This window comes from Colias philodice, chromosome 22 (assembly GCF_061535455.1).
Source record: "Colias philodice isolate Cphi_HAF_F1 chromosome 22, ilColPhil1 Martin Lab GWU primary, whole genome shotgun sequence".
Taxonomy (NCBI): Eukaryota; Metazoa; Arthropoda; class Insecta; order Lepidoptera; family Pieridae; genus Colias; species Colias philodice.
In genome coordinates, this window is record NC_143107.1 from 7,865,519 (window position 1) to 7,887,572 (window position 22,054).

At 31.5% G+C, this 22,054-nt stretch overlaps 1 protein-coding gene across 1 annotated transcript in view; it reads left to right on the forward strand.

Annotated features, from left to right (window-relative positions):
* ssp3 (SCAPER domain-containing protein short spindle 3) overlaps positions 1-4,177 on the forward strand; it is a 72,464-nt gene extending 68,287 nt beyond the window's left edge. Inside the window, exon 21 of the mRNA XM_089709384.1 lies at positions 1,014-4,177. Coding sequence (XP_089565510.1) covers positions 1,014-1,109 — 96 coding nt within the window. The 3' untranslated portion in view covers positions 1,110-4,177. The remainder of the gene's footprint in view (positions 1-1,013) is intronic.
* The last annotated feature ends 17,877 nt before the right edge of the window (positions 4,178-22,054 follow it).

The window sequence follows — 22,054 nt, forward strand, 5'->3', positions numbered from 1 at the left end:
TTTCAATGCTTAAGGGCTGATTTTTCAATCCTTGGTTAGTACTTATTCGTCGAATAACGTATTAAACTACCATTTCAAAAATGTATTCTTTGCCCGTCTTTGACAGTTTACGGGTGACATTTTAATATTATCGTGTAAAGGCTTTGTCAGACAGGACGCGTACTTAGCGCGCGTCAGAGCGTTAAGTTGACGCCGCGATATGACGCTAAGATGTGTTCTACTACCATCGTAGAATACCGTCAAACAGAGCGCCGGCGCTAGTAGTACGCAACGCTCTGTCGCGGCGTTAGGACGCTTTAACGTCGGGTGTTGTATTTTTTTACAAATTTTATTTTAGCGTCGGAGTTAATAGGCGTAAAATAATAATAAAATACTGCATAATGACCGAAAATTTGATAGAATTGGTTAGAAAATATCCATGCTTATATAATACGAAGGATAGTTCATATAAACTATAGATATATCAATGAAGGCAAAATTGTGGGCACAAATCGGAGAAGAAATTAATGAAACTGGTAAGTAAAAAATTCTTCCGACTCCGGAGTTAATATCGCTGTACCTTGTTTTGTTCGTAAGTAATAATTATGTAAACAACATGCAGCTTTAATTATATCAATTGCTGTGTCCTAACGCGCGCTAAAGCGTTCTGTTTGACGAAGCCTCGCGCGACGTTAAAACAGGACGCTGTAGCGCTACTACGCAGCGCTAAAATACGCGTCCTATCTGACAAAGCCTTAATACTTTATTGGGCGGATAAGTTTTAACTATGGATTGATAAAATCGGCCCTAAATGTAGGAATGCCTTCCGGCTTACACGCTAAGTCCACCTGTAAAATTATTTCAGTTGACAATTTTTATTAATAATTACTTTAATCGATGAGTAGTGTTGTCACATCTTACAGTGCTGTTATAAAATAATTAATAACTTATGAAAAAGTTGTGTTTATTGATTAACTATTATAAATTTTACCTTAACAGGCTTTTCCATAATTTAATAACTTATTATCCAACAGATGCTTGAAGAATTCCTCGAGAATCCAGAAGCTCAATATTTGAAACTCGTGCAAGTAATAAAACAAGGACGAGCTAAGAAACCTGGTAAGAAGTAAAAATAACGAAAACATATAATAATTTATTTTGATTAAAGACAATGTTTTGAACATCTAAAACATAATAATGATGATAATGTAAAACTAATTCATTGATACTGTGGTTTTGATGATATTTATGTTTTTAAAGTATAAAACGAGAGGCTTTTTATTTTTGATGAAAATGAACATTACATATTTATTTTTAATGATCTATCTAATACATAGCATGATGAATTCAGAAAACCACAGACGATAATGAATGTTAAACTCAAACTAGACGAAGAACATGAATGTATTGAAAATGATGATATAATACCAATGTTACAAAATATAAGAGAGAAAAAATAATCTGATCATTGAGACAGTAAAATAACAGAAAATATTGAAGATCATTTTAAAATAATATATTGATGTCTGTAATGGCTATACTAATAGTTTGGAGTTTCAGATAACAGTATTTGAGATATATGGTCTTACCATAAAACAATTTAAACACAGTCTTAACTTTAAACCAGGGATCTGTCACTTTAATAGTTGTCTATGTGAAATACGACAAAACCAGATTAAAGAGAACCCGCGCTTAAATTTAAACCCTGTCTAAAGTTTTTTGTGGTAAGACAGATGATGTTTAAATTATTAACTTTTAGATCTAATTGAATCTTTTTAGTTGACAATAACGCGTATTCTGATATCGTCAAAGTAAAAGATACAGTTAAAGGAAATCATGTAAGTTTCCTTGATAAAATTCTTACTCAGATAATTTGCATACATAAACAATTATATAATGTTTTTAATAGACATTTTTAATGTCTAGACTCTAGACGACTAGATTTCTGTTCATTAGTGTTCATTTTGTATTGACAATTTATGTTAAAAACTATGAATAAATCTTATTAAAATTCGACTTTTAAGATTTATTGCTACCAATTTACGTATTTTCTCTTTCCTTATCTATTTTTATAAACTGTTAAATTTAAAACAGTTTTAATATGTCAGAATACCGTTATTGTGAACTAAACAACGTAAATATTAATTGATATTAGCATGCAATTACTATTACTTGGCAATTAATCAACTAGTCTGTCGTGTGCGACTGTAATGTTTAAATTCTTTGTTATTTTAGATTTTTACGTCGTTTATTTATTTATCTATTTCAGCTTTATCTTATTTATTAATCGGTTTAATATTATCTTTATATTTTATTATTAATTTATTATTTTCTAAATTACGACCAGTGACATTTGGTTGTTTCTATGTGTTACGCACATTTGCATTTTTTTTCAAATTTAGTTTAATTTTACTTGAAATATAGGAATTGCTTAGTGTGAGTGCGTTCTGCGTTTCAATTTACGTAAACACAACTATAATCTATAATTATATCTAGAGAAGAATTATATTTACTTAATTATTTTTCGTCTTGTCGATGTTGAAATTAGACGTAATTAAATGTTAACGGAGTCGCTCTTTCATCTATTTTCAAAGAAACTGAGCGTATTTAATCAAAACGTAGTTAGATGGAGTATGTTTCTGTATTGATGTTACTATGTAGTTATTGTGATTCTGTACACTTTTTTGATGTCGCTATACATATTTTTCTATGGATGTAGCGTTGAATATAACTTATTCGTATACTTGTTAGAGATCTATATTCGGGAACCCGTTAGTTCGCTCGTTCCTTACTGTATTTTTGAAATTAACTATATCATCGGCTGGGTCTACTGTTGTAGAAACTTTGACGAGAATGTTCGTTGTTTCAGTTATATTGTTGATTTTAACTGCATTTAGTTAGTATAATTCTAGTGAATGAGTAGATTTTGTTATTGATATGCTAATTATACCACAATTTTGTTTTTGTATAATGACAATGATTGTATAAAAAAAGTTTATTTCTAGTCAATATTAATGATTTTATTTGACCATCAGGGATTCACAATCTAAGGATTCTGTATGATGATGAGAAATGAATTTACATTCTTATTCTTGCCTTCATTTACATCATTGGATACTTTATGATCTACTTCATTTGTTGTTTTTACATTAAGAGCATTTTTTACCAAACTTATTATTGATTCTATAACAGTTAGATCCAGTGAGTTCGCACAAAATGTGTACGTTAGATAAATACTTAATAATATTTAGTGGTTGCTTTTTAACTGATTTAATTTGCATTTCACGAATGACTGATGCGACGTTGAAGTAATAGAGAGGATATGTGGTCGATATAAATGGTAGAGAGCATTGAGGTAATATTACTCGTATAGAGAGGACACCACGAACAAAATCTGTGCGACAATAACTGCGGTGCGGGACGGCTAGTTAGTCATAGATATAAGCGATGTTTGAGACGCTTGGCTCTAACTCGTGTTACAAATAGTGTAATAGCGATGCCCTCTCTAGTACGTAGTACATAGTAACTCAATGGTAGAGAGTGATTAAATTAGGGATTGTAACGATTAAAATTGTTTTTAACGGATTTCATTGCGTGATTGGAGATTCGTGTGAAATAGGTAAAAGTATTAAGATGTACCTAGAATGGATTAACTGCTTTATGTCTTTGTATTGGTTGCAATGAAACTCCGTTAAAAATATTTTTATGACAATAATTAAATTGATGAATAATTAACAAAGGGTGTGCTAAAAGTGTGCCTTGGGGGACACTCGTAATAAGATGCATGTATAATATTAACTTTAACGTTAATACAGGATCGCTGTGATAAGAAATGGAAATCTTTAAAATATACTAATTGGCCAAGAACGTTTTTATACTAAAAATTGTAAAAAAAATTTAAAGTTTGATGAGGTTTCGTAAGAGGCAGTCAGTCGAACGCTTTACTCGATTCTAAATAGCTTAGTATCTGCCTAACGTGTTTATTTCTATGTGATTATCAGTTTTAACTAGAACTGTGATTTATATTTATTGGTTGTAGTATTACCGTCTGATTATATTTTTATTTTTAGTGATAGATACGGCGTTGTCGTCAAATGTATTACATCTGTGATTTTGTTTTGTTTAGCGTATAATGTCTGTCGCGTGTCACTTTCATTGTCTAATTTGTATAAGCAAATAAATATTTGTGTAACTACTACATCTGTGTTTCATTTATGCCTTTCCTTTCCTCTGGTGTCTAGTACAGTGTCTCCTTGTATGGGGCAGATGCATTACACATTCACTTCATTGATCGATTTTTACGGGCAAATAGATGGTAAATTTTAGATACCCAAGATAAGAAAGATCTATACATGACTGAGGATTGAACCTCCAACTCCCTTATCTTATGAATTACGTGACACACTTTAAAAGTATCTGATGAGGAATAATTAAGATGTAAATGTAAGGGATAAGATGCCCATTGCCACTTTTGAGCCCGTTAGAATTTTGAACATTAGAACATTAGAATTTTCAGAAAATACATCCTTTTTCGACGTGGCCGTTGCCTGTGTACAGAGTAATTAACTAATTCAAATAAAGAAGATATTAAAGAGGAATACAAATGTAAGTAGCCTTATTTTAATCAATAGCCAACGAATGGAAGATAATAATATCTACTTATAATTAATGCATTACATAATATGTTCTGAATACAATTTAGCATTAAAGCATAAAATATGCATTATGTAACACCAACTTTCAAAATTACTTTAACAGTTTAAAAATATGTATAACCAATCAAAACTATATGACGTAGGTACTCTTAATTTTGTATCCTTAACGTCGTCTCCATATATCTCAACCATTTCGAAAAATTGCTTTTAACAAGAATCAAATAAAAACTGTTATAACACTAACACATAAAATCATCCATTACAATTAACACGTTCACTCAGAATATAAACAGATAATAAATAATAAGATGGCCGCCAAGGAATGAAAATAAGATGAAAGGAGGGAAGCGTTTCATTCAAGCGACTACAAAGTGTCTTGTAGTCTAAGAGATTGATGTAATTTTGCAGGGTATATTTTGTATGAACTAACGTAGATATTTTTTTATCAATTTATGAATAAGATGAATGCTTGTTACCCTTTCTGGTAAAAACTGCTGGACGGATTTGGATGAAACTTTACAGAAATAAAGGTTAAGTAGGTACCTATATACATCAGAAAAAAAGAACTGCGCGGCACAGCTTACTTACTTACTTACTACAGTGGCGCAGGGACCCAAAGTGAGTCTTGGCCTCCGACAATAAGAGCCTCCATTTGACTCTATCCTGCGCCATCTCTTGCCAGTTTTCAATCTGGAGGCTGCGCAGGTCTTTGGCAATTTCGTCTTTCCAGCGGTACCTGGGACGTCCAACCGGACGGCGTCCAGATGGCTGTCCCAGGTACGCTCGTTTCGCTGCTCGATTTTCCCCTTTCTTTCCACATGGCCGAGCCATCGGAGTCTTTGGGCTTTAATCTCACCTATGACGTTGTAGCTCGGCACAGCTACTTTTATATAATTTTGTCAAACAGTAAGGAATAAAACAAGTTGTTAATCCATTACCTAATTCAATGTAAGAGTATATGCTGTGTGTTCTATATGATATGTGTATATTAAAATAAATGTGTGCGTGTATCTACTAGTGTACACACGTAAGAAGTGAAACTTGTTTATGACCTTATTTTAAAATAATTTACTATATATGCAACTTCACGCGTGGTAGGGATAAGAAAAAGATGGCGCGTAACGGAAAAATGTCACGCGTAACGAAAAATATGTTACACTAAATTTTTTTCCAACCCCGATAAAGAAGTTTCACTTCAATAACACAAATAATATACCAACCATTCACTACATTTCTAAACACTCTCACATACATCAATAAATGCATAATGTGTGTAAAGACTGTAAACGTAAAGTGAACGTCAACTCAAACCATAACTCAGCAGTCACTTAAGTGTGCGCGTAAATTTGTCGCATCAAAGGAACACTCTACACTTATACGTAATTGAGTTCCGATTGAAATGAGATCAATTTATTATGACGTAGGTATCTATGCTTTGTAGATTTTAAATAACAAGCTAAATTTTGATGTGAAATCAAGAAGCTTATATTGTGAAATTAATACTTTTTATTTGAAAACAGGTGCGACATAGAGTTTTACTAATTTTAATTGAAAAAAAAAAGAGTTTTAGTTATTAGTTATTTTCTTTCATTTTCGTTGTGAATACAAAGTCGCTTATTGCGAAAACAAAACTTCAGACTGCAGAAATGCCTAGTGTATCTAAACAAAAACTTCTAGGAAATACAATAGTGTTACCTACTTGGAAATCTAAAAAAACACAAACTAAACTCTCTATCTTTAACTGTCTATCTGCAAATACTTGCTAAAAACTTTTGAATTTATCTAGGTCACCATCAAAGTACAATAATCAATAGGCCGTTGCCATGAGCACTTTTACAAGTTACAAGAATATAGGTATATTGTTTAGTTTTTCATCAACTTTTCCAAAAACAATTATTTTAAAGTGAAACGTTTAACTCCAACTTTTTTTATAAATCTTCCCAACATCATTTATTTCTTCAACATTGACTTCACAATACCTTCACTATACATCAATATTCTATCAAATTTACATTCGTAGCCCATTAAAATAATAACCGCGTAAACGCGTCCATCGGAAGCCATTTTCCATTCCATCGCCGCCATTACAAGCACTTTACGGATTTTTCCTTAAAACGTCCCATTGTACGCTATTGATGTGTACTTAATGCTTTAATGTCATTTTTAAATGTGAATAGAACGGAACGTTTTAAATTTTTCTTTTCAGAGCATTGGAAAACTTAAACACAATTTTTCTTTATCAATTCGATTCGAAAGACATCAATTTTTGAAGTGAAAATTTCTTTAGCGGCGTTGAGCACTTTTTCTGTAATGGGTATAAAATCTTAAACTCGCGTCAGGACACGTGACCTGGGTACCTAGTCTCGACACATTAATCGACATCGATCTCGACCGAAAACGGTCGGTAACTAACGATGTTCAGTAACTATAGTATGGACCTAAAAAATTTAGTGTTGTTTTTCCAAGAAATTTACCCTGATATTATGGAATATATAGTAAATTAAAATTAGTTACATAAATTTTTCGCATTATTACAAATACAATTGCATATGAAAAAAGCACATGTTATGCATAAAAAACATGGCAGTTAATTTAATTTTAATCAAATTCGATATTTTTTTATATCAATCGTTTAATTAATGTTCTATTTATTACATATTCAAGGAATCCAAAATTCCATGTATGGCAATCTCCTGATTTACTTTTTTGACATTTGACATCAATCAATCAAAATAAATATAAATTTTGTGTTTTCAAGAGGATAATTTTTAATTATGTTCTTAAAAATCCTATAAATCTATGGGATAACAAATATCCTAAGAAAACATCAATCTGCGTTATGTTTTTATATAGTTAAAGCTATTAGTTTTAGATTACTAATATTTTGTTATTTGTGAAGTGCAATAAAATTCTAATCAAAAGACTCTAAAAGCTCTACAAGATAATTCTGCTCAATTCGAAGCCTTTCGAGAAATCTTTAAGACATTATAGAAACGGACGGAACTAAAACTAAGGACGGAACGGATAATTTGTATCACTTGTATTTTTAGCTTGTATTATTACATATATTATATTATGTGCATCATTGTATATTTTATTACAGTTAATAAGCAAAGGATGAATATATGCAATTGATTTAGCGGTTCACGGGTAATTATTTATGTGTTAAATATAAATATTTATCTATAAATTTTATAATTTACAGATGAACAAGTTACTAGAATTATGTTGATGAGAGATGATGGTTTTGAGCCAAATTTTCAACTACGCTATTATAAACTGTTAAATTAAATTTTTCTAATAAATTTTTTTCTTAATTCGATCGTTTTTTATTAAAATTATACAGAAATTATACAGATGAAGTTCAGAAAGAAATTAATCGAATATGAATGCAATAATTTAGGCTGAATAAATGCAGACAGCAGTACACTACATATTTTAATATTTATTTAATATAATATAAGAGGCTTCTTAACATTTTCAATAAAATTTTGAAACCATCTTAAAAATAAAACATTATTTGTTTATTTTATTTTAATAATTGCAATAACTTTAAATAAGAGAAAACAATATTGCGTTAAATCATGTAGCATCGGAAGTTTGAAATATCTTTTTTATTATAAAATTATAATAATCTATAATTTTTCCGACATTATCAACCGTATCTACAAATCCACACAAACCGTAAGGCCCTTCTCCCATTACGATACTTCTAGAATACGATACTCGAGTAGAATACTAGTTAGATATTTGCTCGCTACCCGATGCTCACATATTATGCGACTGAAAAATGACTAAATTCATCATTATTGTGCCTCGTTTTTGTAGACGGACGCTATGTCGAGCGATTCCAGTGACGACGTAAAAGTAGGAAGTAGGTACTGCAGGATTCATCCATATATTGAAAGAAACATAAATTGTAGTTTTTATAGCCGCACGAGAACTACAACATGATGATAAGAATTTTTTATCTTTCTACCGAAGAGATACGCGCGAAACGCGACGCAAAAGCGACCAATTAAACTAGTCGCGGACGTGTAGGATACCGGTAGCGTAATGGGAGACGGGCCTTCGAGATCTTGTCGAGATCAAACGTCGGTATCATAACGATTGACAATGTCAAAGAATAATTTGTTTTGACAATATTCGAATGTGTTGCAAAGAAATGATTTTCCAAATCCATGAAATCTATATTTTATTTATTTTTCATATATCTACGGAATTGAAATAATGATGTTATTAATTTAGATAAAAATGCATTGCTACAAGGCTATTATTATATAAATATTTTGACGCATAACGGAAAGTTTTGTGAAGAATAAAAATTATAAACAAATATGTATCCATTGTATACTTCCATCAAATTGGGGAGAGGTATTAAGCGACATCATTTTCATTGCTGAAGACGGGACTATAAATTAGTTATCGGTAATTACCGACTAATTTGTACAGACTAGGGCCCCAGATCGAAAAAGCGTAAGACGGATACTATTCCAAAATATCAAACATGCTCAACATTAATAATCAAGTTTTCACTTCTGCCGGCACTCCCGGAGTGCAACCCGTCTTTTTTCTATATGTAGGTACTTATGAATAATTTGCATGCTGTTATAATAACGGCTAAACTTGTTAACATCTCTGCATACCGTGTTTTTTTGTCAAATAAATGAATTTGAATTTTAAAATACATAGGCTGAGGCTGAGGACCGAGCCCAATGGCGTGCCTTAGGAGAGGCCTATGTCCAACAGTAGACGGAGAAAGGCTGAAGAAAGAGAGAGAGATTGGTACCTACCAACTTGTAGTGTATAGGTTTAGAATTTAGATATGAGTAAACTAGTTGAGCTAATTTTAATCTATACATCTATACAAATATTATAAAGAGGAAAGGTTTGATTTTTTGTTTGTTTGTTTGTATGAATTGAATAGGCTCCGAAACTACTTGGCGGATTTGAAAAATTCTTTCACTGTTGGAAAGCTACATCATTTCTGAGTGACATAGGCTAGGTTTTATCCCGGAAATCCCACGGGAACGGGAACTATGCGGGTTTTTTTTTGAAAACGCGGGCGAAGCCGCAGGCGGAATGCTAGTAGTTAAATAAATGTCATTATGTTTATGCAACAACTAAACCGTTCAAGCATATCTACCTACTAAATATCCAAAAACAATATACCTAGTAGGAAAAGGAAATCAAGCCATAATAATTTAAAATTCAAGTAACTTCTATCGATATGATGATTTCATCAAAATTGATTCAGCAGTTCCGGCGTACATAATAATAAAAATACTAACATAACGTCCTTGAAAAGGTAGTGTTATTTCTTTCAAACTATATTATTATACATTATATGAAGGTATCTAGGCGTGATGGTTTCTTGTTATATATTCCTTGAGTATTCATGTAAATATAAAGCTAGTGTACACAATTATAACAAAATAATATTATAAATATATCAATCACATGTTAAAAAATTTGCACACAAGATTAAGTATACACATTAAACAATAGGAATTTATAGTAGCTTTTTGAAGTGAAACTTCAAAAATTTAGTGTAACATTTTTTCGTTACGCATGACATTTTTCCGTAATACGCGCCAATTTTTTCTTATCCCTACCACGCGTGATTCGACGTATTTCTGTAAAGTTGCATATAGTAAATTATTTTTTGAAAAATAAGGTCATAAAGAAGTTTCACATTTAGTACGTGTGTAAGTTAAAAAAATGTGAGCGTGTACTAGTGACACGCACACATTTTTTTTACTTTTCCAATGCACTGAACATCCTACAAATTTCCATTGCCTACATTTTTACCTACAATAGAAGCTGTGTAGTTGCCATAAAATTTAGCTAATGACTAGTTAATGTCCTGATAATTAAAATGTATTTGAAAAGCTATCTTACCTATTATGTGTCTGTGTATACAGAACTCAGAGTTTTACGAACGACTACTTCGCAAAGTACCTACTAGGTACTTAGCATATCCTCACAAATGTTATCTATAGGTACCATCATAGGTATACATACATATTCTTATTTGGGGTATCATCTGCAATCGATATCGAAAGCCAAAAATATAGTTTTTAGAATTTTTGTCTGTTTGTCTTTATGTACGTTTGGGCTAAACTTAAAATACTGCATGGATTTACTTAAAATTTTGCATGAATATTACAGGTCGGATCAACCTATAGGCTATATTATATCCTCACACTCGATCAATAGTAGCGAAGCAATGCGGGTAAAACCGCGGGGCACAGCTAGTTTAAAATATATATTCATATCACGTGTATCACGCCTTAGAGCGAGGCGCCACGAAGTAAAAAACCACGTCAATTCATCGCTAATGGAAGCTAGGAAAGCTGTGGAGTCGCTCTTAATTTATTGTCATAACATTTAAATTCTTTTCTATGTTTAGTGTTTGTTTACACGTTGGCTAGAATAGTTTTGAAAAGGTTATGAGTTAAATTAATGAATATGTAACATGAATAAAATGTTTCAAAAAAGCGTACGCTTTTGTACCTATATACTAAGCCTCTGGAAAGGTTACCAACATTTAACATGTACCCGTTAAATTTTAGCATTAATATTGCACTTTTCAATTTTACTGAATAAAATGATCTCTGTAAGAAAACAACTGCTTCCTAATGTTGAAAACGTATTTTGATAGATTTCGCTATTTTTCGCTATTAACTATTAAATATTAAAGAAAAAAAATGTTGTGTGGTTTTATGAAACCACGGTAAAAGTGAAACTGTTCGAACTGATCCGAACACTGCTTTGTGTAGCGCATGTCGCGTGACGGTCGGCTGCCGCCGCGATACAATTATACATACATTACATACCAACGAATTTAACATATTTATAAACATGATTTTAATAATTTCTTATCTTTATTACAATAATTTCAAAAGTATCATGTTTACTTCTACACTTGCATCTTATCGCGTAAACTACTTACAATATTTATTTTTAGCTCCATATAACATTGCCGCACATTGATTTATTGTTAAACATAAATCCATAACACTTGTAAAATTATAAATGTAATTCATTTCAGCTCCATGCATTTAGAACACGTCGGACACGACCTTGTAATTTGGATGAGTTTATGCAAGAGAGTGTAATAATTTTATGAGAAATTTGACTATTCAATAAAAATGTTAAATTGTTTATTCAATTATTAGAACCATTTTTTGTGTACACACATACAATAGTTTTGTGTGTTTTTATTAGATAAAAATTACCTTATTGAACAATAATAATATGATAAAGATGCTTTACATAAGATAGGTATGTTCATAAGATAAATCACTGCGATAATCTTGTTTTTTTTTTAGTTATGTACTAATATAATAAAGCATAATGGAGTAGAAAATGATAAGCATTCCCTTCATCATACCATAAATTTTTTAGACATACACCACTTGCAAGTCATTAAACAGCAAAAAATAACTATCAAATGATTATATATTTACACCTATTATATTATGTCACACTATTGCATACACCAGTCCCAGTCATTCGCCGCTAAAAGCTTTCAGGAGGCACGGACGCGCACCGTTCGGTTTATTTTGGTTCCGCCACGCACGTATAATATTAAGGACAAACTAACTTTGGGAATAGATAACTTCGAGCCGACTTTGTATTAAAATATGATGTTATTTTAAAACTTACTAAAATTAAATGTAGGTAGGTATATTAAAATGTAAAAATACCTACTTCTTAAAATTACATTTAAAATTTTAAATCTTCCCACTAAGTCAACCAACATACCTACTACAATCCGTCTTAAAATGTAACTTATATTTTAAATGCGAAATTGGTGAGGATGGATGTAATGTGCTCTTTCTCCAAAAAAACTGCATGGATTTGGATGAAACTTTACAGTAATAAAACTAAAAATCATATTATGATATATAGAAATAAATGACAGCGGGTACGCGCGGCACAGCTAGTCTTTAATATTACCTAAAATCCGCCTAATAAAATCATACAATACCCAATTTACACGACCACATTACATTGACCCCTCATAGTTCCTGCCTCTTAACCAACAAGAGATCTTGTTCACTGGTAGTACAATCTACCCTTAATCGCCATATGGACTGATAACAATCAAAGGGCTGTAATTAGATGATACAGTAATAAAATGCATGACGTGTTATATGCTTATCAGATTGAAGTAATATAATATTATAATATTGATCGCGGTTTTGGTACTTAAGTATGAAAAATTGTACCTTAAAGTACCTACATTATATTAGATATTTATGTCGTAAGCAAGAAAGTATTTTTAGTAAAATGTATATGTACCTACTTATATGCTACTCAGAAATCAGAAATCAGAAGATTTTCTTGATTAGATAGATCTTGATAAACATAATATTATGCATTAAAGAAGTCTCGAACGCCATAATTAGACAATTTTCAATTCGATGAAAGTTGTTGGAGACTCGAGCTAGTAAGATTATTGTACACATAAGATTATCTTTTGAATTTCTATGTTATTTCAACGAAGAATATAATAACACTAGCTTTCCGCCTGCGGCTTCGCCCGCGTTTTCAAAAAAAAACCCGCATAGTTCCCGTTCCCGTGGGATTTCCGGGATAAAACCTAGCCTATGTCACTCAGAAATGATGTAGCTTTCCAACAGTGAAAGAATTTTTCAAATCTGCCAAGTAGTTTCGGAGCCTATTCAATTCATACAAACAAACAAACAAACAAAAAATCAAACCTTTCCTCTTTATAATATTTGTATAGATATCTGTTTGAAAATTTGTACTGATCTTCTACAGTACACTTCCTTATGTTCTTAAAGTGCAGAAGTAGTGACTCTTGTAAACTTGTCTTAATTATTATAAAAAATAATATAATTTGTAGCTTACACTATCAATTACAGTTATTTGCGTTACCTACTATTTCCCAATAAAGAAAGCAGAACATAAATGTAACTACAGACTAACTACACACACATTAAAAACAACTTTATAATTAGACATTAATCAGTTCGCGTGCCATCAAAATAAAAATCACCCCGAATCAATAAGTCGCACCCACAGTCCAGGGGGTGACCAGTGACGCACCGTGACCATCTGATATCGGTGTACATTAGTACCTACTGAATAATATATCTGTTAATCTTGGATATTAATGAATGATAATGAATGTTTTGTAACTCAATGTAATATGGATGTAATAGAAGACATTTTTAACTACAATCAAAAGACGTGACTCGGGACCAGCGTGCAAAAAATAAAGTTCGAAACATCTTAAGGAAACTGTGTGTTGTTCATTTCGACGTTATATATTTAGCATTATTCCTACCAACACACACTTGACCACTTAGGTGAAGTTAATCCACCTATTAAATGATAATAATGATGATGATGATAACTTTAATTTATTTTTCGATAATTGCACAATCACCAAAGTCGTTTGAAAATTCAAACTGCTTTAATTACGGATAGGAGGTAATATTTTCTCTTTCAATTTATTTGAAAAATAAATTCCCGAAATTTAACTAAAAAAAATGTGTGTGTGTACACATGTATAAGAAGTGAAACTTCTTTATGACCTTATTTTTCTAAAAATATGCAACGAAGCACGTCGAATCAAAGATGGCGCGTAACGGAAAAATGTCACGCGTAACGAAAAAATGTTACACTAAATTTTTTTCCAACCCCGATAAAGAAGTTTCACTTCAATAACAAGTTAAATACACATCTCAGTCACATACAGAAGCGCTACTTATAAAACAAAAGTACTTAAAATTCTGTCATCGCCAAAAATAAATATTATCAATACAAGTGCATCTGTAGCCGACAATATAAACAGGGAATCGAACCTAGTACTTGAGATCTATCATCTGTGTAAATAGGATCACCCCATAGAACTACCCCTTGTGACACTGCTAGACGTAATAACATTTTAATGTTGAAATTGTAGTCAATGAACAAAAGAGTAGTAAGTATTATTATAATTAATATTTAAATCGATTACTGAATAGGGATTAAGTATAGAATTTTGATAATCATAAAATTCTTCATCAAGAAACAGAGAAGCAATTGTTCATAAATTATTAGTTAAGATATAGAAAATAAATACGAAAACTAAGCGTAACTTCTGTTTCTTATCATTTAGAAAAAGCTCTAGTTAATTTATTTTAATAAATAAGAGGAAAAAAGGTACCCCAGATTCTAACGTGCAGTCTATGAAGTCTTTCCTATCGCTGCAGTAATCTTTTCATTTTGAACTTGAATTTTCATACTCAATGGTAAAATAAATACTTACGACTGTATTTGACCGACCGGACTTTAAATTTCGTTCGTAGAAAAATTACAAATTTTCATTCAATTTTCGTATACAAAAATTCGTTATTATAATCATATTTATATTTTAAAAGCCCCTCGTCGTGCTTGCTTTTTACATAAAAAATATCAACTTTATACACCCAAAGAAACACATACAAAACCTAACCCTCCTCATCACAGTTAGTAAAGTTAATCATACATGTTAGCACCTGGCATGACGTGACCAGCGGCCATCACAATTATATACATATTAACTTCCCCGGCCGCGCCCGGGAGTCAATTGATGATTCATACATTTTATTGTGATTAATTTTCGTTGTTTCGATATATCAATCGTTTTTTTTTATTTGAATAAATGATTTGTAGAAATTTTTCATAATTTTTCTTAGAAAACTTCAATTATGACTTGTAAGTTGTAGTTATTTCGTTATTCAATATCATCAAGAGAGATCGCTATAATGCTAAAGATATACATATGTTGCGAATTCTTAAAAAGCTGTTTAAGCAATATTTTTAGATTATGTAATTTAAGTGAAAAACTGTGTACTTCTATATATATAAAAGAAAGTCTGTATGTTCCAACACTTATAACTCGAGTTCTGCTGAACCAATTTTCATGGTTTTAGATTCGTTGGATTTGTCTCCGTCCAGAATAGAAGAATAAATCATAAAAACAACAAAAACTAGACGAATAAATATTTTCCCAAAATTCTGATTTTCGTACATGTCAATCATTAGTTGTCAATCCTGTCAAATACGGAAAATAATGTTTGACATTCATGCGTTCAAAAATGTATTATGTGTAAAATAATAAAAAATTAAAAAGGGTGAATAAATATTGTTTGTATTTATTTTAAAATCAATTATTAAAAAGTGCAATAAAAGCAGATACATACAAATTCCTCAAATGTTTGTGTTTACGCGTGTTTTCAGAAATTAATAAGGTATTTTTGGTGGGGAAACTAACCAAGAAGTTTAGTTCGATTAATTATTAAAAAAATTCTATAAAAATGTACAAATTCTGACAATTATTTGTTGCGATTTCGTCGACTGCGTCAACAATATTGCCTAAGAATATTGCTATCAAATTGCTATAAACAAGCTAAATTGCGTTTTTAAGATTACATCCATTTATGCGATGCAATTAACACAGAAGAAGGTGCAGAAAATGTTAATCTATTGATTATTTTACCGGCGACATACACAGGTAGCCCAAGTGAATATGCGCAAGATGCAATGGCATAATAATATGTTCGTCATTATGGTCAGCCAGATTTATTCATTACATATTTTATATGTAATCCGAAATGGATGGAAATTATTCAACTGCTGCTTCCCGGACAAATATCAAGTAATCGGCACGACATCACCACACGTGTTTTCAAGCAAAAAATCCGATCACTGATGAGTTACATTAATGGAACACATCTTTGGGATTATTCAATGATGGATGTATTCAATCGAATGACAACAATCTGGCTTGCAGCATGCACACATTTTAATTTGGTTAGTCGAAAGGATTCGGGCAGATAAAATATATGAGTGTGCGGGGATTGCTAATCCTGAAACCGATCTAGACCGACATAACGTTGTTATCACGAATATGATTCATGGACCATGTGACACCATCAACCACCAATCACCATGCATGGTTGACAGTGAGTGTACCAAAAGGTATCCACGAAAATTGATGGCAGAGACCATCACAGGCAACGATGGTTACCCACTGTATCAGCGTCGATCGCCCAATGATAATGGTAAAATTATTATCACAACTAAAGTGAAACGAAACGATGGCGTGGTCGATAACAGTTAAAGAATGAAAAGAGTTAATCCATGCTGCACAAATTATTAAAATTCAGTCATTTTTCTCTGAGACGTGTTTGAAGTAATAAAATAAAATATTATTACATATCAATCCATATAAATATTTATTTTGTATCATTATATTACGTTCATCAAAGCCTAAATTAGTTTAGCTAAAAGGTAACACAACATTCATTGACAGGGCGGTACAAAGTTCGCCGGGACAGCTAGTATAAGATATTTCATTGGTCGATTTTTTATGCTGCATCCTGTCTCTACCATACTTAAATTATTTTTATCAATTATCATAGCCTACTACGTAACATATAAACTTAATTTAAAGTAATCAAAAACAAAAACTTTCTATGCAACATTTAGTTTTTATCCCTGATAATCCCGGGCAAATCCTGCGAGGCTAGAATTTGATGCGGTGCCATGCGCGCCCTACGGAGGGCTGAGAAAGCATATTTATGTAGGCCCTTGATTGACGATGGAGGGCGGGCTTGTTACGACAATTTTTAACGTGGAGATTTGTAAAAAAAAGTTTTATTTATATGTGATGAAGAAGTAAGTTTGAAATAATGTAGAGCCGTAGCGTTTTATTGCATTCAAAAATTATTATTACATAACATATGAAGGAGTGAGTTATGGTAGAAAGTAAAGTAGGTATGTATGTATGTATCATAATTCTACTAATGACAACGTGATGAATATTTAATTCTTCTTTATTCCCAGTCTGAAGAAAATTATAAGTTGTTTGACCCTTAAGCCAATCAGCTTCAAGAATGGAACTTCAATATGTATTTTAGAAAACAATGAATATTAAGACACAACAAATTTCTTCAAAATTCGCAGCACAGAGGCCGCACGTTACGCACTTAGTCTCTGGGACATTACTCTGTGCATTATATGAATATGGCGGGCTCTAACCGGGTTGAGAGGTGTCATTTTAGTAATGTGTTTTAGCTTGGAAAGTAATTTTTTATTGCGACGCAAATATACCCCTGTGTACTATTTTTGGGCTGTAATTTTGGTGTCAAAATTATTGTATATTTGGGTTTTGTTAGGTTAGAATTTTGTTCTAAAAATTTTGTTTGAATTGTATCAATAATTGAAAAATGAATAATGGTTTTGTAAAAATAAAAGAGCACTAAGGTCTAAGGATGTTCTAACTTAAGAAGCTACTTCCAAACAGTTGTTAATTTTCATGAAATTCTATACTTAAATAAATATTTGAACCAAAAATTACACACCCATTTCGATTTCTTGTTATCTACATTTTATTAAAAATTAAAAATGGAATATTTTTATGGAAAATATAATATCAAGATTTCGTTACATTGCTATCATCAGTCTTTTACATTACGTATATAGAGCCCCTAGGATAAATCCTGGCCAGCATATTGGATTCTGTCCTAAATGGCAGAATCCACTATGCTGGCCAAGTTGGTAGGTCACAAGCCTTCATACAGATACATTTTGGTTCTATGACATAGGTAGGTATGTACTTCTGTTTCAGTAAGATATTATTCTTCATTGATTAGATCACTAGATGTGTAGGTAAATGTGCAACTAAATTAAATTTGGTTAAATGCAAATCTACTGGTTTTTATCTCGATTTTTTATGAAAGCCATATTATGTAAGTAATAGTAATAAGTAAAAACCATCGAGTTTAAACATGAAATAAAACATGATAACAATCGATATCTACAATAAAAGCTAAAGTAATTAATTGTGTTCTGTGGATTAGATAGCAATTAGTTGATTGCAACCCTTCTGCTCACCGGCTGGTAATGCCTTGCTTTGACGTTTCATTGGAGCGAGTAAAGGATAAGTAGGTACTTGTAGCTATATAATAAACTAGCTGTGCCCCGCGGTTGTATTCGCATTGCTCCGCTCCTGTTGATCTTAGCGTGATGATATAAAGCATAGGCTTAGAGGATTATAGAGGAATGCTATAGAGCCTTCCTCGATAAATGGACACCGAAATAATTTTTCAAATCGGACCAGTAGTTCCTGAGATTAGCGCGTTCAAACAAACAAACTCTTCAGCAGTTAGCTTTATAATATGAAAGCATAGATAAAACAAATTTCTACGAAATAAAGACACAAGTATAGGTACATTTCTACAAAACAGTTTCTACAAAACAATGACGGCATGATAACTTTTGAAGAGATATAGGTATATACTGTAGGTTTTGTATGTATAAACTATAAGCCTATTTAGTACCATGGAAAAGAAATATAGTACAAACATTCGCATTGTGACCCAGATATACATATAGTGACCTAGATATACACATAGTGAAATTTTAATTTTATTGTATGTTCGTCTTACTGGGCGGATTTGGCTGAAATATAAGTAGTAAAATTAATACATTTTCAAATAACCTAATAATTATATTCTAGTCGTAAGAGCTAAAAGCAATTAGTAGTAAAATAAACTACCAAAATAACTATAATCTAGTAGGAAGAGTAGAAATGACATAAATACATAGGCTTTACAACCAGACTTGCTATTCTTCGATCTTTGTAAAATGATTAACATATAAAATGGAAAACCTACAAAATATCGAATTCCTGTCTCAATCACTAAGCCACAGGTCTGTTTAATTTTCAATATTGACGTCAGTTCGCATAGCATTCGCTACACCGAGTCTGTTGTTACGAACAATACCTCCTTCGAAGGGTGATTGCCTCGTGAGATTGTCAACCAATTCTGAATATTGGTATGAATATATTTTGAATTATATGTAGATATATTAATTGGTGTGGAAGAGAGAAGAGATAAATTATTTTTATTGAAAACACAAATAAAAATTAAAACTGGTGAGCAATGTTTGTCTTTTTCTCTTTAGAATGTGCGCTATAAAAGATACCTACTCGTTCATTTGGCAAGCCAGTAAGCTATATTATTATCTATTGATTTATTTATTGCCAGGAACCACCTACTGGATCGAATTTTAAAATTATTTTATTTAAGGATAGTCTATTTATCGAGGAAAAAAAGTGAATTCCCGTGTCCCATAGTGGGGTAAGGGGCAGATGAATTATTCAATATTCATACATCTGTTTCACTGATCGATTGATTATCTTTAGGGACAAGTAGGTGATAAGCCTTCTGTGTCCTGTCAGACCGAGACAATTTTTATTTTCTTCGTCTCCACCGGAAATCAAACTTAGGACCCCCGGTGTTACGCTCACGCGTCAACCGCACTGTACCAAGGAGGCGGTCAAAACGAGGAAAGCTCTGGAATAAATATCATAAGTACATATCATAAATTTTGAAAATATTCCTGTCCTTCTGTCCTTAACAGACTAAATTACGTAGGTCAGATAGTAAGTTTTCGTAGCTTTTTAAAGCACACATTTTCGACTTTTCCATATGTTTTACCTCAACCATAGACTAAATAGGTACCTCTATCCTTAAGTAAAGAGTCAATATAATAAAAAGCAGTGTGTAGTGATGCGACTAACGCTGCCGCGTGTCTCCGCTCGACTGCTCTCCCCAATATTAGACTTACAAATTAATATTGATTCATTGAGATTGGTGATTCATTTCGCTTATGGTTTTCTTGAGCTAAATGATGCCTAAGAAAATTTCTCAGCCTTATTTAATAAGGAATAAATCGGTAAATTTGAAAAATTTATTTATTTATTTATTTATTTATTTATAAATAATTATAAATTTAATGATAATTAGGTACAATATTGTTATATAACAATTTTTCCAGCCTGTTTTAGAATAGACCTATTAATTAGATGTTACTTATAGAATTATCTAATTAGGTATCTTAATCCATTTTTCAGGGATTTTTTTCGTAAAGAAATAAATAAGTACCTACTCTATTTGTTTGTAATTTAATTTAATTATTACTTAAAAGCTGAAAACTTCCACGCATTAATATTATTACTTATTACTAGATAATAATTACATTAATAATTATAGATAGCTGTAGTGACTACATTCTACTTCATTTGTTATATCTTTGTTTTTCTATGAAGTCATTAATTACTGTTACCAATTTCAACCAAATTAGCAATGACATAAAAAAAACTCTATCTTGTTAGCTACTAGTTTTATTAGCATTACGATGAGTATCGCATGACGTACCTACGTATAATATAATATAATCTGTGGCAGATGGTCGCGTGCGCACGCGCCGTTGCACGCAACTGTTGTAATTAGATATTTAGCTGACTAGGTGAAAATCAATAAACAAATATATTTATTTTTTATTTTTATTGCATAGAAAAATACAAATTTTACCCAAAAGCAGAATATTTGTCGGGAAAAGAGGCTTTACTGCTTCAAAGCAATTTCCTTTAAGCAAAAACTACGATGAAGAAAATACATTAATTTTACCATACCTACGATATCCAAACAGAATCACACTTAAAATTTCAAGACTTTTCAATGATCGATTTCCTTAGAGATGTGAGCTACATAAAAGATTTTTTTGTGAAAATATTTTTACCTCACTGTTTCCAGGGTCAAACTAGGTACTTACCTAGTTTTTTTCTTGTACTTAGGTAATGTAAATGTGTAACCCATTGCATCTAACTGCAACTTACTGCCATTTATTTAAGTTGTATTATAAAATATGTATTTTATTTGACCAATAATCAATAAATGTAATAACTTTACTACATGTGACAAAAACGGCAAACTGCTAACTATATACTAAGTAGTTTTGGAGCTCATTCGATGCAAACTAACAAAAATATCTAGATTTAGTATTTACTTTTAAATTTTATAAAAATAATATGTGTAATAAAGTGTTAAATTAATAAATAAATATCTTCGGACCTATATCTACCGATATGTTTCATTATTAATTATTATACCTATTCGTTCTTCAGTACTGTAAAGTAAAGATCTATGATGTAAAGTAGGTACCTACTTATTAAACTGAACACGAGTTATTTGTAAGACAAGAAAACCAAAGAAATAGTCTATAGGTATATTATAAAAATCAACCACTGCTTTTCGCTGCTTCTTTATTTGAATTGTTCTTCCCACTCCATACTTTGAATGAAAAATGAAATAATTTGGAAAATCCAAAAGTGCACGCCTCATAATTTTTGAAGTAAAACTTCTTTAGGCGCGACTAGGGAGTAACTCAGATTTTTTTTCTGACGGAAGTAACGCTGTGTAGTTTCCGCCATTTAAAAATAATAATTCTGATTGGTTGTAAGTATATGTCATATACTACACGCTTCTTGACTTATACGCCAGCTAGTGGCAAATATCATAATCAATTAGGATTATTTATTTTCAAATTTTCAAACGGATATTGTGAAT